The sequence below is a fragment of the Aotus nancymaae genome, unplaced genomic scaffold, assembly GCF_030222135.1.
Source record: "Aotus nancymaae isolate 86718 unplaced genomic scaffold, 86718_ANA_hifiasm-v0.15.2.pri h1tg000072l, whole genome shotgun sequence".
NCBI classification, from domain to species: domain Eukaryota; kingdom Metazoa; phylum Chordata; class Mammalia; order Primates; family Aotidae; genus Aotus; species Aotus nancymaae.
In genome coordinates, this window is record NW_026988487.1 from 14056140 (window position 1) to 14070512 (window position 14373).

At 53.6% G+C, this 14373-nt stretch overlaps 1 protein-coding gene across 2 annotated transcripts in view; it reads left to right on the forward strand.

Moving 5' to 3' along the window:
• The window catches only part of FOXN1 (forkhead box N1), a 31944-nt gene extending 25047 nt beyond the window's left edge, over positions 1-6897 (forward strand). For both annotated transcript variants that reach the window (XM_064367443.1, XM_064367444.1), the window contains 3 exons: positions 2338-2545; positions 2705-3193; positions 5122-6897. In XM_064367443.1, the coding sequence (XP_064223513.1) occupies positions 2338-2545; positions 2705-3193; positions 5122-5441 (1017 nt within the window). In that variant the 3' untranslated portion in view covers positions 5442-6897. The remainder of the gene's footprint in view (positions 1-2337; positions 2546-2704; positions 3194-5121) is intronic.
• The last annotated feature ends 7476 nt before the right edge of the window (positions 6898-14373 follow it).

Below are 14373 nucleotides of genomic sequence, written 5' to 3' on the forward strand. Positions count from 1 at the left end.
TCGCCCCTGGAATTCAAGAAGCATCAAAGCCTGAATTCAGGGTTGCCCCCCAGACCCCAGCAGCTCAGGAGGCTGAAGTCTCCCTAACCCCTAAAGCTTTTGGAGGGTCTTCTAGGGTTTTGAGGGGCCAGGGCAGAGAGAGGGAAAAGGCAAGGCCCTACCCCAACTCCTCTCAGCCCTCCTTCCCCACCAACTCCTGGCCTGGCCCCCAGCCCCTCCCTGCATCTCATCTTCCTGGCTTAATTATTTTTCCTGGGAGCCGTGTAATCCCTGTTTTATGGGGCTGAGGAGTGAAGAGGTCTAACAGCTTTTTGTTCCCTTTGGTTCTAGTTGTTGTTTTTAGCCACTTGCATCACTCCCTCACTCCTGAGTTCACATTTGATCTCAGAGAGAAAGCATCTGTGAGGATGGGAGGGGCCCTAGATGGTGAGGCAGGCCCTATGGGGTGACCTGGGCAGGGCCCTTACCTGGGGGACAGAGTTGGAGGCTGAGCTCTGTCACTGCCTCCTTGTGTGATCCAGGGCTAGGCCCTTTATTGTCTGGACCTCAGTTTCCCAGTCTGTAAAATGGGCCAGATCAGTTGGCACATAGATTCCTTCTGACTCTGACGGTTCCCCTCTGATCCACCCAAGGAAATTCCTTAGTTCAAAGATTCCCCTCCTCATTCCATCTCTCACTTTCCATTTGAAGATCGTTTTTCTGGGCAAGGATGACTAGACCCCAGAGTGGGCAGCACTCATGCCCAAGGAAGCTGCTGTGGGCGTCCCATGGCACCATGAGTCAGGGATGTGGGACTGGGGAAGTGTTGAGCCACTGGACATAATTGTTAGTGCTGACCATCCCTATTCCAAACAGGAAGTGGCTGGGGTGGGGGCTGCCCTGGCATCCCAAAGTCAGTTTTATGGGAACATAAAAGGCCCCAGTGCCCATTAACTCTGCCCATGGGGCAACATGGCCTTGACTCCCAGTGGAGACTGTCGTGGGGGTCGAAGGTGAACCCCTAGTTGGCTGGTCTGGTGGCTCTAGAATCCTCCCTACTGACTTGGGGGTCATCTCAACCAGCTCCTACCCCAGGCCAGCTGCCCCCCAAGAAAGGCTGCACCAAGTCCTGCCAGCCACTTGGAGTGATGCTGGCATTAGGGCCCGGTTCTGCTGGGCATGATTCGGCTTGGCTGCTCCCTGGGGCAAGTGAGCTGGGAGGAGGGAGTGGCTGCCCCTCATTAGGCAGAAACTTTGGGCTGAAAGGGGGAGGGGCCAGGGAATGAGGGCAAAGGAATTCAACTGGCCAGAGCAAGTGCCATACCAACAGTCAGCCCCTGCTGGGCTCAGGGCTGTCACAGAGCCTGGAACAGAGCTGGAGGTGGGCGGGCAGGGGGCCCACTGGCACTCCTGCCACCGCCTCTCACCCAACTGAGTCAGCCTAATGGTTTTTACAACCCTCCCTGGGCACAATTACTGCACTGGTGGCATGACCAGGCCTCCTAATGGGTGTTTATTCTGTTGGCACGAGCAACCCCCCCACCGCCTAAGGGCTGGCCTCCCCACCAGGGCACACCCCCGGGCACACTCATGCAAACACACACCCACACATCACACAATCATGGCTACCCACACTCACACCCAGAGAGACTTTCTCACACACGGCCATCCTCACACTCGAGGAATTCATGGACCCATACCCAGGAGACCTTGCTCACGCCAGGTAGACACACTTAGAGACATGTGCACATGCTCATTCACACTGTCCCTTCGTATACCAAACCCACATAGACACACAAACATATGTGCAATGCACACACCGCACACACCCAAACACTCACCAACCTCGCCCATCTTTCTTTTCTCCCAAGTTAGCCCCAGAGGGGATAATGCAGACCCGGGAGAGGAGCATTCCTCCCTAATTCCTGCCTCTAAAGCCAGCCAGGAGACCTCAGAGTTGTGAGTCCCCCTTCCACAGAGAGGTCCGAGCACAGGCCTGGAGACCCAGTGGAGCAGCCCAGCTTCAGATGGAAGGGTGTCATGGGCCAGAGGCCTCTAGTGCCCACCAGCCCTGGCTTTCTGAATCACCTTGACAGTCCTCTGAAGGGTCAGGCAGGATGGGGTGGGATGAAGGCAGATTTGAGATGAAAGTAACTTGGGGTCAAGGTTCCTGCTCATCCCTCCCCCATCACCAAAGGGGACCAAGCAAGAGCTGGGTGCCAAGGAAGACATCAAGCCCCAGAGTAGGTGGCAGCTCTGTGCCCAGAGGGGCCACAGGAGTGTTCTAGAACCCAGACCCGAAGCCGGCTCTGGCTCCCTGACCCCGGCCTGAATGCTTGTCTTGCTCTGCTCCGGCAGACAGCGCCTGATGGCTGGAAGAATTCTGTCCGCCATAATCTGTCTCTCAACAAGTGCTTCGAGAAGGTGGAGAACAAATCAGGAAGCTCGTCCCGCAAGGGCTGCCTGTGGGCCCTCAATCCGGCCAAGATCGACAAGATGCAGGAGGAGCTGCAGAAGTGGAAGAGGAAAGATCCCATCGCTGTGCGCAAAAGCATGGCCAAGCCAGGTGAGGCCGGGCAGCCGTGCGAGGGAGGACCAAGGGCACCCAAGAGCCAAAAAACAGAGAATCGGAGAGTGAGGCCAGGCCCTGAGTGAGGGTTCCAGGCTGGGGAGGGCTGTGGAGGAGGGAGGTCTCATGGTGTTCTTTCTCTCTTGGGCCTTTCAGAAGAGCTGGACAGCCTCATTGGTGACAAGAGGGAAAAGCTGGGCTCCCCGCTCCTGGGCTGTCCGCCCCCTGGGCTGGCAGGCTCAGGCCCCATCCGGCCCCTGGCACCCCCAGCTGGCCTCTCCCCGCCGCTGCACTCACTCCACCCAGCTCCAGGTCCCATTCCTGGCAAGAACCCCCTGCAGGACCTACTTGGGCACGCACCCTCCTGCTATGGGCAGACTTACCTGCACCTCTCACCAGGCCTGGCCCCTCCTGGACCACCGCAGCCACTGTTCCCACAGCCGGATGGGCATCTTGAGCTGCGGGCCCAGCCAGGCACCCCCAAGGACTCACCTCTGCCTGCCCACACCCCACCCAGCCACAGTGCCAAGCTGCTGGCCGAGCCTTCCCCAGCCAGGACCGTGCATGACACCCTACTGCCAGATGGAGACCTTGGCACTGACCTGGATGCCATCAACCCCTCTCTCACCGACTTTGACTTCCAGGGTGAGCTGGGGGTGGGAAAGGGAAGTGGGACTGGACTGGAGAGGTGCACCTGGCAGGGTGATTCACCCTCTCCAAGTCTCCAGGCTGCAGGCTGCAAGTGGCTGGGTTTTTGGTTGACTGAAGCAGAGGAGGCCAGACATGGCAGAGGGAGCTTCCCGCTTGCTCTCTGCCATCCAGAGAATGGGGCAAGAGGGATGTCCTTGCCCCTGTATCTCTCCTCCTGGCGCCCCAAACGTGATCCAACTGATATCATCAAACCACTCTCAGCCGGGCACAGTGGCTCACACCTATAATCCCAGCACTCTGGGAGGCTGAGGCAGCTGGATCACCTTAGGTCAGGAGTTCAAGAGCAGCCTGGCCACTATGGTGAAACCCTGTCTCCACTAAAAAATACAAAAATTAGCTGGGCATGGTGGCAGGCGCCTGTAATCCCAGCTACTCGGGAGGCTGAGGCTGGAGAATTGCTTGAACCCGGGAGGCGGAGGTTACAGTGAGCCAAGATTGCACCACTGCACTCCAGCCTGGGTGACAGAGAGAGACTCCACCTTGAAAACAAAAAAAAACAAAAAACACTCTCAGCTCTGGATAGGCCACCAATGGCTCCATGTTCTATTCCACACTTGACTGTGAGTGACCAGTAGTCTGAACATTCTCAGATGCATTTGCATTTTATCAGCCTTCATCTTTTAAAGCAGAAAGAAAGAGACTTTACCCTAGAGGAGTGGGAGGCCTCAGAGCTGGGCAAGTCCTGGAGAGATGTGGAGATAGGAGTCTGGGGAGGGTTCGACCCATTCCACTCCATCTTGGCGGCTCTGTCTCTGCAGATGGCCAAGCCCACCTGTTCCCATCGAAATTCCAGTGTGCCCCAGGCCCTGGTACTGGAGCGGAGGTTTGGAGCGGAATGATGACCCAGGCCTCACACTCTGTGTTCCCAGGGGTGGGGGACATTCACAAGCTGATGGAGGCCCCTGTCCTCAGAGAGCTCCCAACCTGATGGGGAGGCAGCCCTGGTTTGGGAAGCTATTATTAGAAAAGTGCACGTAGACCCTCAGCCCAGTCCAGGAGTGGGGAGCAGGGCTCCCTCAGCCTCAGAGGAAGCTATAGACATGTGGGATGCATTTACTTGAGCCCCTGCTAGAGATCAGGCATCAGGCTGGCTGCTCTCCATGTGCCTTCTCATCTGGGCCTAGAGGTAGGAGGGATTACTAAACCTACTTCATGGAAGCATACAGAGGCTTGAGAACTTACTCTAGGTCACTTAGCTAGAAAGAGGGAGAGTTAGGATTGGAACCCAGGCAGCCAAATCCAATCCAGGTTTAGTCAGGCCCTCTCTCTCCAGAGCCTGCAGCCTGGATACCCACTGCAAGAGCCCCAGGCCGTGGCCAGCCATGGTGCGAGTCCCATGGCACAGGTGGCAGCACTGTTTGCTCCTCAGACTCAGGTGTGCGTCCTGGCTCTGCTCCCATTCCCTGGGCCCTGCAGTGGAGGAGACCCAGGGAGCCATGCCCATCCATCCCATTAGGTCCAGAGTACACTGCTGGAAGTGCCTTGATCTGGGCTGCAAATCTACCTTCCTTGGGAGACTGGGCAGGAGACAGGGTTAACTCCTGAGTGCACGACATTGGCATCCATGCTGCCAGCAGGCATCAATCCCTCCCCAATTCCCACTCCCCAAAAAGAACCACAGAGGTCATCTAGATTGATGGCTTTCAGATTGTGATACATGCAAGGAGGAATCTGAGGCTCAGAGAGGTTCAGCAACTGCCTGGGGTCACACAGCTAGTGCCAGTGTCTGTTCCCAGCACATGTCACCCTGATCCCCTGCTCTCTGCAGCATGTGAGAGCTGACAGGGAGGAGTGGGCAGACAGGGCTCCGCCAGTGCCTCCCAGTGACACCTGTTCTCTCCTTTCCCATCTCCCCCAACTAGGAAACCTGTGGGAACAGTTGAAGGATGACAGCTTGGCCCTCGACCCCCTGGTACTGGTGACCTCATCCCCAACATCATCTTCGATGCCACCACCCCAGCCACCACCCCACTGCTTCCCCCCTGGGCCCTGTCTGGCAGAGACAGGCAGTGGGGCAGGTGACTTAGCACCCCCAGGCAGTGGGGGCTCCGGGGCACTGGGTGACCTGCACCTCACCACCCTCTACTCTGCCTTTATGGAGCTGGAGCCCACGCCCCCCACGGCCCCTGCGGGCCCCACTGTGTACCTCAGCCCCAGCTCCAAGCCCATGGCTCTGGCATGAGCTGTGCCTAGCATCGTCAGCTCCAGTGTTTCCCTGGTCTGGAAGTCCTGGCTGGCCGCCCGTATCGGGCTCACCTTAAAGGTCAAGGAAGAAAATACTACCTGTCCCCTATGCCACTAAGCCAATGTGTGTGTTAGCTGGCAGGTGGGGGCACAGAAGACACCACCTGGGGTGCTACCCCTCACACATTTCTGCCACGTGGTGGCCCAGCTCCTCACCCAGGGCCCCCGAAAAGCAAGTGTGTGGGCAAGAAGAAAATGCACTGTCCCTAGCTCACACTCCTCCACACTTAAGCCCTCTTGCACACTCACACACAGTTATTCAGAGGTACCCCCACCCACATGCCTCACAGCCAGAGGAACCAACATTACATCACTGAGAGCCCAGTGCCCAGTTTCCGGGGCAATTGAGAGCTGAGGGCTTTGCTTACCAAGAGCTCAGGGCCCCTGCCAGGCCGAAGATCCCCTGAGACCCGCATGCTGACATCCACATGCTCTGCAGGCCTGGCCCCTCATCATGTCCTTTCCCAGAAGCCCCCTGTATTTATTCCCCCATCTTCGTCCCAACAGCCCAGCCTGAAGGAGGAGATTGAGAGCCCCTCCCTGGGTTGTCTATGCCCCCCTTAGGGGCTGCTAATTGGCAGCACCCGCTCGGCCAGGCTCTACCCGTTCTTAGTACACGCTCTGTCCAGCCTCCCCCAGAGTGACACACAGAAGGGGCAACATCTACCCGGGGACCAAACTGAGCCCAATTCCGAGGCAGTGTTTGGAAAAGCCCTTGCCCTCGGAAACTTGAACTCGCCCTTTTCTCCCAGTCCCGGGTGCAGGAAGGGCCCCCTCCTGGTCACCACAATCTCACTCCTCCTCCAGAAAGAAAAGTCCACGTAGTTTAGTTCCCAGCTTCACTCTACTAACGATGGTTCAACTTACAGTTTTTCAATTTTAAGATGGTGCAAAAGCAATACACATTGTATGTTCCTCGACTTAGGATGGGGTTATGTCCAGTAAACCCATCGGAAACTGAAACATCATAAGTTAGAAACCACTTTTGATTTACGATGTTTCCCTGCTCAGGATGGGTTTCTCTGGCTGCAGCCCCATCGTGAGTTGAGGAGCACCTGTTAGTTACTTACAACTGTCTCAGGCAACCTGGGCATTCAGGGGGAAAGCCTGGCACAGGGTGGCAGGGAAGCACCCATGCCAAGCACCCCCTCTTTGACTGCCTGGCAGACTGAGGATGCCCAGGAAGCACAAGGGATACCCCTGGAGCTGTGGGGTGTGGTCCAGGTGCCTGCCATGAGCCTGACCCCACCAAGGGGGAAGCTCAGCCTACCTTGGACCTGGGGGTGACAAGAACTTCCACCCCCAGGTTGGCCCCAGGCATAAGCAGATCCCTCAATGGCTTGTCATCGTCCCCTGTCCTGTAACAATAAAGCAAGTGCCTTGTCGTCTCACTACTGAGCCTTCATTTCTGGCCCCCTCTCCCTAAGCAAAAGGGCCAGGCCACACTGATGGCAAATGCCCTGGGCCTGTGGCATCCCTGTCACCCGCACCCAGAACTGGGAAGTTTCTAATCCAAAGAATGAGGCATCCAAGGAAACTTCTTGACCCACTAGGGAGGCTGAGGAGCAGGCGGGCGGGGCCTTTTCCTAGGAGAACTTCCAAAGAGATGCAGGGAAGAGGCTGCCCTGCCCAGAGGAACAGAGAGGATGCCCTCCCCAAGACCCCTTGCCTCTGAAGTCTGCCCACTCCCCCTTTGCACCCCCATCTCCTCACACAAGAAGGAGTCGCTGCCCCGCCCAGGCTGTGCCTTTCTGCTTCCAATCTGTCCCTGGCTGAAAGAGATGCCAAGTGATTTGGGGCCCTGAGTTCCACAGGTGACAAAACGGAGCATACCCTGGTGCTGTGTGCACTGCTGGTCCTGGAGAGTGGTCTCTGGAGGGTCAGGGGCTCACTCAGTCCCACTTCAGACTCACCCCCCAAGTATCACCTCCAGGTGGGGTTGGCAACACTGCAGCACTGTCTCAAGAGAGATGGGGCAGATGTGGAAGCCAAAAGCACACACATGAACTCCAGGTCCCAGGGCAGCCACAGTGGGGCTTCTGCTTAGAAAGCTCTTCTTGGGTGAAGGCCAGGCACAGTGGCTCACGCCGGTAATCCCAGCGCTTTGGGAGGCCAAGGCGGGCAGATTATCTGAGGTCGGGAGTTCGAGACCAGCCTGGCCAACACGGTGAAACCTCGCTTCTGCTAAAAATACAAAAATTAGCTGAGTGTGGTGGTGGGCACCTTTAATCCCAGCTACTCTCGAGGCTGAGGGAGGAGAATTGCTTGAACCTAGGGGGTGGAAGTTGCAGTGAGCCGAGATCATAACACTGCACTCCAGCCTGGGTGACAGAGCGAGACTCTGTCCCAAAAAAAACAAAGCTCTTCTTGGGGCCAGGCCTGGGGAGCCAGCCAACACCTACCTCCAAGAGGACAGGTCTGCAAAAGACCCCGTAATAGAACCCCACCTAGCTAGCACCCTCTCCAGCAGAGGCTGGAAGGCTAGATGCAGGGCTGGAGGGCTGAGGTAGGCTAGGAAGCGGGGAAGGCATGGCCAGTGCCTCAAGGGGACGGCCCACCTGCCCCAGCCTGGCCCTGGCTGTGTAGGAAGCACGTGCAGATAGCTTGATTCTAGGTTTTATTGCCAGATATTCGGTTTTTCACTCATAACTGGCGGCAGGGCCTCTTGCCTCTCTGCCAAGCCCTCAGGCCATGCTGCACCCTAGCTCTGCCCAACCCTGGGCCTGTGTTTTGAAGACACCCAGGACCCCAAACACAGGGCAAATGTTTCCTGGGAGAATCCCATCAGGACCCACTTGTTTGCTGGGTTCTGAGACTCAGGGACCTCGGATAAACCTATCTTATATCCCCAGGCTGGGCCGTCTCCTCTAGGGGGACTTCGGTCAGGCCTGTGTCCAGTGGGTCCATTCAGCACACTTGTGTGTGAGCTGGCCCCTGATGCAAGAAGACAGGTAGCAAGCAGGTAGGACTTGGGTTTAGTGTTGTGTGTGTGTGAGTGTGAGAGAGAGAGAAAGAGAGAAAGGGTGTGTGTGTGTGTGAGAGAGAGAGACCAGGGAGAGAGAGTGCATGCGAGCGTGTGTGTTTGTGTGTGTGTGTGTGTGCGCGCGCACGTGTTGTCCAGGCCCTCAGACTTTTTTAACTTGGTCTCAGATCCAGCCTGAAATGACCCCATGCTCTCCCGCTCATATGCTGCCACCTGCTGGCCACCCCACACCAATCATTTAGCCATCATTAGAGTGAGCAACCATCTTTTTCATTTTATTTTTCTAAGTAGATAGGCGGTCTCGCCATGTTACCCAGGTTGGTTTTGAACTCCTGAGCTCAAGTGATCCTCCCACCCCGACCTCTGTTAGGTACTGGGATTGCAGGCGTGGGCCACCGCACCCATCTAATGTTTGTATTTTTTGTAGAGGTAGGAGGGTCTCACTGTGTTGCCCAGGCTGGTCTTAAACTTCTAGGCTCAAGCAACGCCCCCTCCTGGGCCTCCCTAAGTGCTGGGATTACAGGCATGAGCCACCACGCCTGGCCAGGGTGAGCAACAATTTGTCTGAATGGATGCAGGGTCTGCAAGTGCTCACATATTCTAAATGTGAGAGATCTCAAACTGATTAGAATTCCCAGGTCCAGGAACTTGCATGAAAAATTTACATCTTCATTTTCTCTCATCCTTACCTGAAATCTAGCATTTCCCTCCATTATGAATGTCAGCAACAAATCACAAATCACACTAGCATTGGCAATACCTGTGACTTTTGTCATTAGAAAGCACAGATATTTTCAAATTATAGATAGTACAGAATATGTATAAATGTATACACATGCACACACATATACAAACACATACAGTAATTTGTCGCTTAACCACAGAGCTATGTTCTGAGAAATGTGTCCTTAGGCAATTTTGTCATAGAGTGTACTTACTCAAACCTAGATAGCAGAGCCCAGGCTATATGCGATAGCCTATTGCTCCTAGGCTACAAAGGCTGCAAATCTGTACGGCATATTAGTGTGCTGAATACTGCAGGCAATTGTAACAGAATGCCTATGTGTGTTTCTACAACACATAGAAAAGGTACAGTAAAAAAATACAGTATTGGCTGGGTGCAGTGGCTCATGCCTGTAATTTCAGCACTTTGGGAGGCCAAGGCAGGTGGATCATGAGGTCAGGAGTTCGAGACCAGAATGACCAACATAGTGAAACCCTGTCTCTACTAAAAACATAAAAATTTTGTGGGCGTGGTGGGATGTGCCTGTAGTCCCAGCTACTCAGGAGGTTGAGGCAGGAGAATCACTTGAACCCGGGAGGCAGAGGTTGCAGTGAACCAAGATCATGCCACTGAACTCCAGTCTGGGCAACAGAGTGAGACTCTGTCTCAAAAAAAAAAATACAAAAAATTAGCCAGGCGTGGTGGCACATGCCTGTAATCCCAGCTACTTGGGAGGCTGAGACAGGAGAATTTCTTGAACCTAGGAGGCAGAGGTTTCAGTGAACCGAGATTGCACCACTGCACTCCAGCCTGGGCAACAGAGCAAGACTCCATCTCAAAAAAAAATACAGTATTATAATTTTATGTGACCACCATCATATATGCAGTCTCTCATGACAGAAACATCGCTATGCAGTGCATGATTGTAGATACATGCACACACACATACACAAACACACACACACATACAGTCATCTCACAGTGGTTCCAGGACCTCCCATAAATTCCGAAATCCATGAATGTGCAAGCAAGTCCCTGATATGAAATGGTGGCATATTTGCATATAACCTACACACATCCTCCCATATACTCTAAATCATCTCTTGATTACTTATAATGCCTACGACAACATAAATGCTGTGTAAATAGTTGTTATACTGTATTGTTTAAGAGATAATGACAAAACAAAGGTCTGCACATATCCGGGACAGACATTTTTGATCCACAGCTGGTTGAATTCACAGATGCGGAATCCATGGCCAATTGTATATAGTTTGTTTTTTGTTTGTTTTTGTTTTGTTTTGTTTTGTTTTGTTTGAGACAGAGTCTCACTCTGTTGCCAGGCTGGAGTGCAGTAGAGTGATCTCAGTTCACTACAACTTCCGCCTACCAGGTTCAAGTGATTCTCATGCCTCAGCCTCCCAAGTAGCTGGGACTACAGGTGCGCACCACCAGGCCCAGCTAATTTTTGTATTTTTAGTAAAGACAGAGTTTCACCATGTTGGCTAGGATGGTTTCAATCTCTTGACATCATGATCCACCCACCTCGGCCTCCCAAAGTGCTGGGATTACAGGCGTGAGCCACCGCGCCCGGCTGTATGTAGTTTTTAATACATAAAATAAATAGGATAATAATATATTTTATGTTCCTAAAATCCTTGTATTGCCCATAGGCTTTAGCAGACTGACAACAAGAGAGTCTGTGGCACATGGAGAAGTAAAATAAGGGGCTGGGCCAGCACCAAGGTGGGAGGATTGCTTGAGCCCAGGATTTTGAGACCAGCCTGGGCAACATGGCAAAACCCTATCTCTACAAAAATTTAGCTGGGCATGGTGGCACATGCAGCTTCCTGTAGTCTCAGCTACTTGGGAGGCTGAGGTAAGAAGATTGCTTGGGCCCAGGAGTTTGAGGCTGCAGTGAGCCGTGATTGCGCCACTGCACTCCAGCCTGGCCAACAGAGTGAGACCCTGACTCAAAAAAAAAAGGTAGTGTTCTCACTTTAGTTGCCAGATGGTGGGGAAGTGGAGGGTGACTCCAGGGGAGGGGTCAGCCTAGGCGGCCTGGGACAGCAGCTCTTTAACAGCTAGAAGGGAAGATCTCAATATTTTAACCACTGGTTTGGCAGTCCCAGTGAGCACGCTGCAGGCCAGCCCAGGAGGGCATGAGCTGTGGGTTTCCCTGTAGTACTTGGGCTTTCCTGCTCCAGCCAGGGGCAGGATTCTCATGACACCCCTAAAGAGTCAACGCAGGCCAGTCGCAGTGGCTCATGCCTGTAATCCCAGCACTTTGGGAGGCTGAGGCAGGCCGATCACCTGAGGTCAGGAGTTCAAGACCACCCTGGCCAAGATGGTGAAACACCGTCTCTACAAAAATACAAAAATTAGCTGGGCGTGGTAGCAGGTGCCTGTAATCCCAGCTATTCAGGAGACCGGGGCAGGAGAAGGATCGCTTGAACCCAGGAGGCAGAGGTTGCAGTGAGCTGAGATCATGCCATTGCTCTACAGCCTGGGCAATGGAGCGAGATCCAGCTCAAAAAAAAAAAAAAAAAAGAAAGAAAGTAAAAATGACTGACCCATTTCAGAGACAAAAGGGAATTCCCCTTCAAGGTCAACAGCTCACCAACATCAGAGCTGAGACTAGCCCCACCTCCACCCCGTCTTCCTCCTTCTCCTGCCCAGGGAGCCTCTAGGGACAGTGCTAGGAACTAACTGCAGCAAGATGTACCATTTGCAATAGGACTAGTACCAGAGGCATGAAGACTTAAAGGAAGGCATGGGGCCAAGGCTTTCCCCTACCTAGGCTCCTCCAAGCCCAAGGGACGCAGACCTCTTTTCAAGATGAGTGCCAACCGGATGCATCTTCCCTTCCAGCTGTTAAAGAGCTGTTTCAGAGATGAGAACCTCAGAATAGGGACCCTCTCCTCTCTGAAGGTGGAGGTGCAGTAGTCCCAGTCTAGACCCTCAACCCGGTTCCACTCAGCAGCAGCAGTGAGTAGAACTATTATCAGGATGGTGGGAAAAGGTCCTCTTCCTTGCTATAGCTTCTCTGCAGACGTGTGACCCCATAAACTACAAAAGCAAAACCAGCCCTGTAGTGTACTTCTGTACTATACAGCCTCATCTGCAAACAAATCCCTTCCCTCCATATTCTTATCCACGTTCTCCTTCTTTACCTTTGTGGCAACTGATGGTTCCAGCCCACTTGCTTTGTGATGAATTCTTTCCTCCAAAACGTGGTTCTGCTCCCACCTCCCCGGAGGCTCACTCCTCCTATCTCCATTGGTTCCTTTCCTTCTGCCCTGCTCTCAAATACTGGCCTTCCCTAAGGTGACCCATTCTCATTCAGGGACCCTCAACTGGGGGATGGGGATTCTTCTTGTAATAACATTGTTTGGGAGAGTCCCAGTAATTGTAGGACATTTGGCATTCCTGTCCCCTGCTCACTAAATAACAACAGTGTCAGTGGAGGACCCCATGATCTCAGCCACCATCACAGCTTCAGCAATCACCTTGTGGTCAATGGCCTCTGCAATCACCACCTCCAGCCCTTATTCCCCTCCTGGTCTCAGGGCCTGTCTTTCCTGTCTTCTGGTCATTTTCTCCATGCCCCAGCATGTCTCAATCTGAGGTCATCATCTCCCACTAGCATCTACCCTGATCCAACCTGCATTCCCAAGCCCAGTGATGGCACCCCTAGCCGCCCTAGCACCCAGGCCACAAAGCAGGCAGTCAGCCTCGCCTCCTCCCTCTCTCCAACCCACTCATCCAATCAGCCACCAGTCCTCAGGATTTCACCTCTTAAAAATATCAATTTCATCTGTTTCTCTCCATCTCTGAGGACACTGATCTAATTCAGGTTCTCTTTCTTTCTTTCTCACCAGATTCCTGCAGTACCCTCCTCATTCTCACTTCCCCCTGCCCTTAGTATGGTCGTGCATGGAGTCAGACTGCCTGGATTCAAATTCTGGCTCTGCCACTTCGTAGCTGTGCAATATTGGCTAGGCACATTAACTTCTCTGGGACTACATCTTCTGTAAAATGGGCATAATAGTGGCTTCCTCAGAAAATGACTGTGTTTTATGAGTTAACACATGTAGAGCACCCAGCCCCGGGCCCGGCACTCAGTAAATCTTGGCTATTATTGGTCTTATTCTTTCCAATCCGCCCTTCACTCAGCAGCCAAAGATAATCTGACCAGGTCATACCCACTTAATCCTCCTCAGGGGTTCCCCACCTCTCGGAAGCCCCGCTCCTGAGGCTCTGCAGATCTGTCTTCCTTTCATATTACATTCACTCTTGAACACACCTAGGCTCATGCTCATAATCCTAGCACTTTGGGAGGCCCAAGGCAGGAGGATCCCTTGAACCCAGGAGTTTGAGACCACCCTGGCAACATAGGGAGACCCTATCTCAAATAAATAATAAATAAATACACCTGATAAATCTTGCCTCTGAGCCTTAGCTTATGCTGTTTGCTGTCCCTAAGCACTCTTTCCATCTCTTCCCATCTCAAGCACCTGCTCCAGTGCTCCCTCCTCTAAAACTCCTCTCCAGAACACTCCACACAGAACAACTCTGTTGCTCTCCATGTACTCAGTCTTTTTTTTTTTTTGGCTAGGGACGAGTATGCGTTCCTTGTGTCTCATTCATTTCAGAATTCCCAGAATTCAGTGCAGATCCTAGCCCCACCGCCTGCTCCCAGCAAGAGCTTCACAGAATCAAGCTGAATTCCAGCACTTCTGGGCCTCCTAGGGCCAGAGCTCCTCAGCCCAGGGGGTGGGTCAGCTCCGGGCATATCCAGAGGGACTGGAACTGTAGGGTGTAGGGTGTGCTCTCCGCCCACCTCAGTTCCTGAATTTCCTCCATTAAGGAGCCCCCTCCTCTGAATCTGGGGAGGGGGTGGAGGCTGAGAGCAGTGTAATGTACAGGGCTGCCCAGGCATGGGGGCTCCCCAAGGCAGCTGAGGACAAGGAGATGGCTCCAGGCCTCAGCCAAAGCCCTGCCACCTTCTATGATGAGGGCTAAAAGCACAACCCAATGGTCCTAGTGGCCTCTGGGGTTCAGGGAAGGTAGCATGGAGGACAGGGCTACCTCCTCCATACCTTCCCTCCCACCCTGGAATTCAGGGCCTTTGTTTCAGCCTCTGTTCTGCCAGGGTTGACT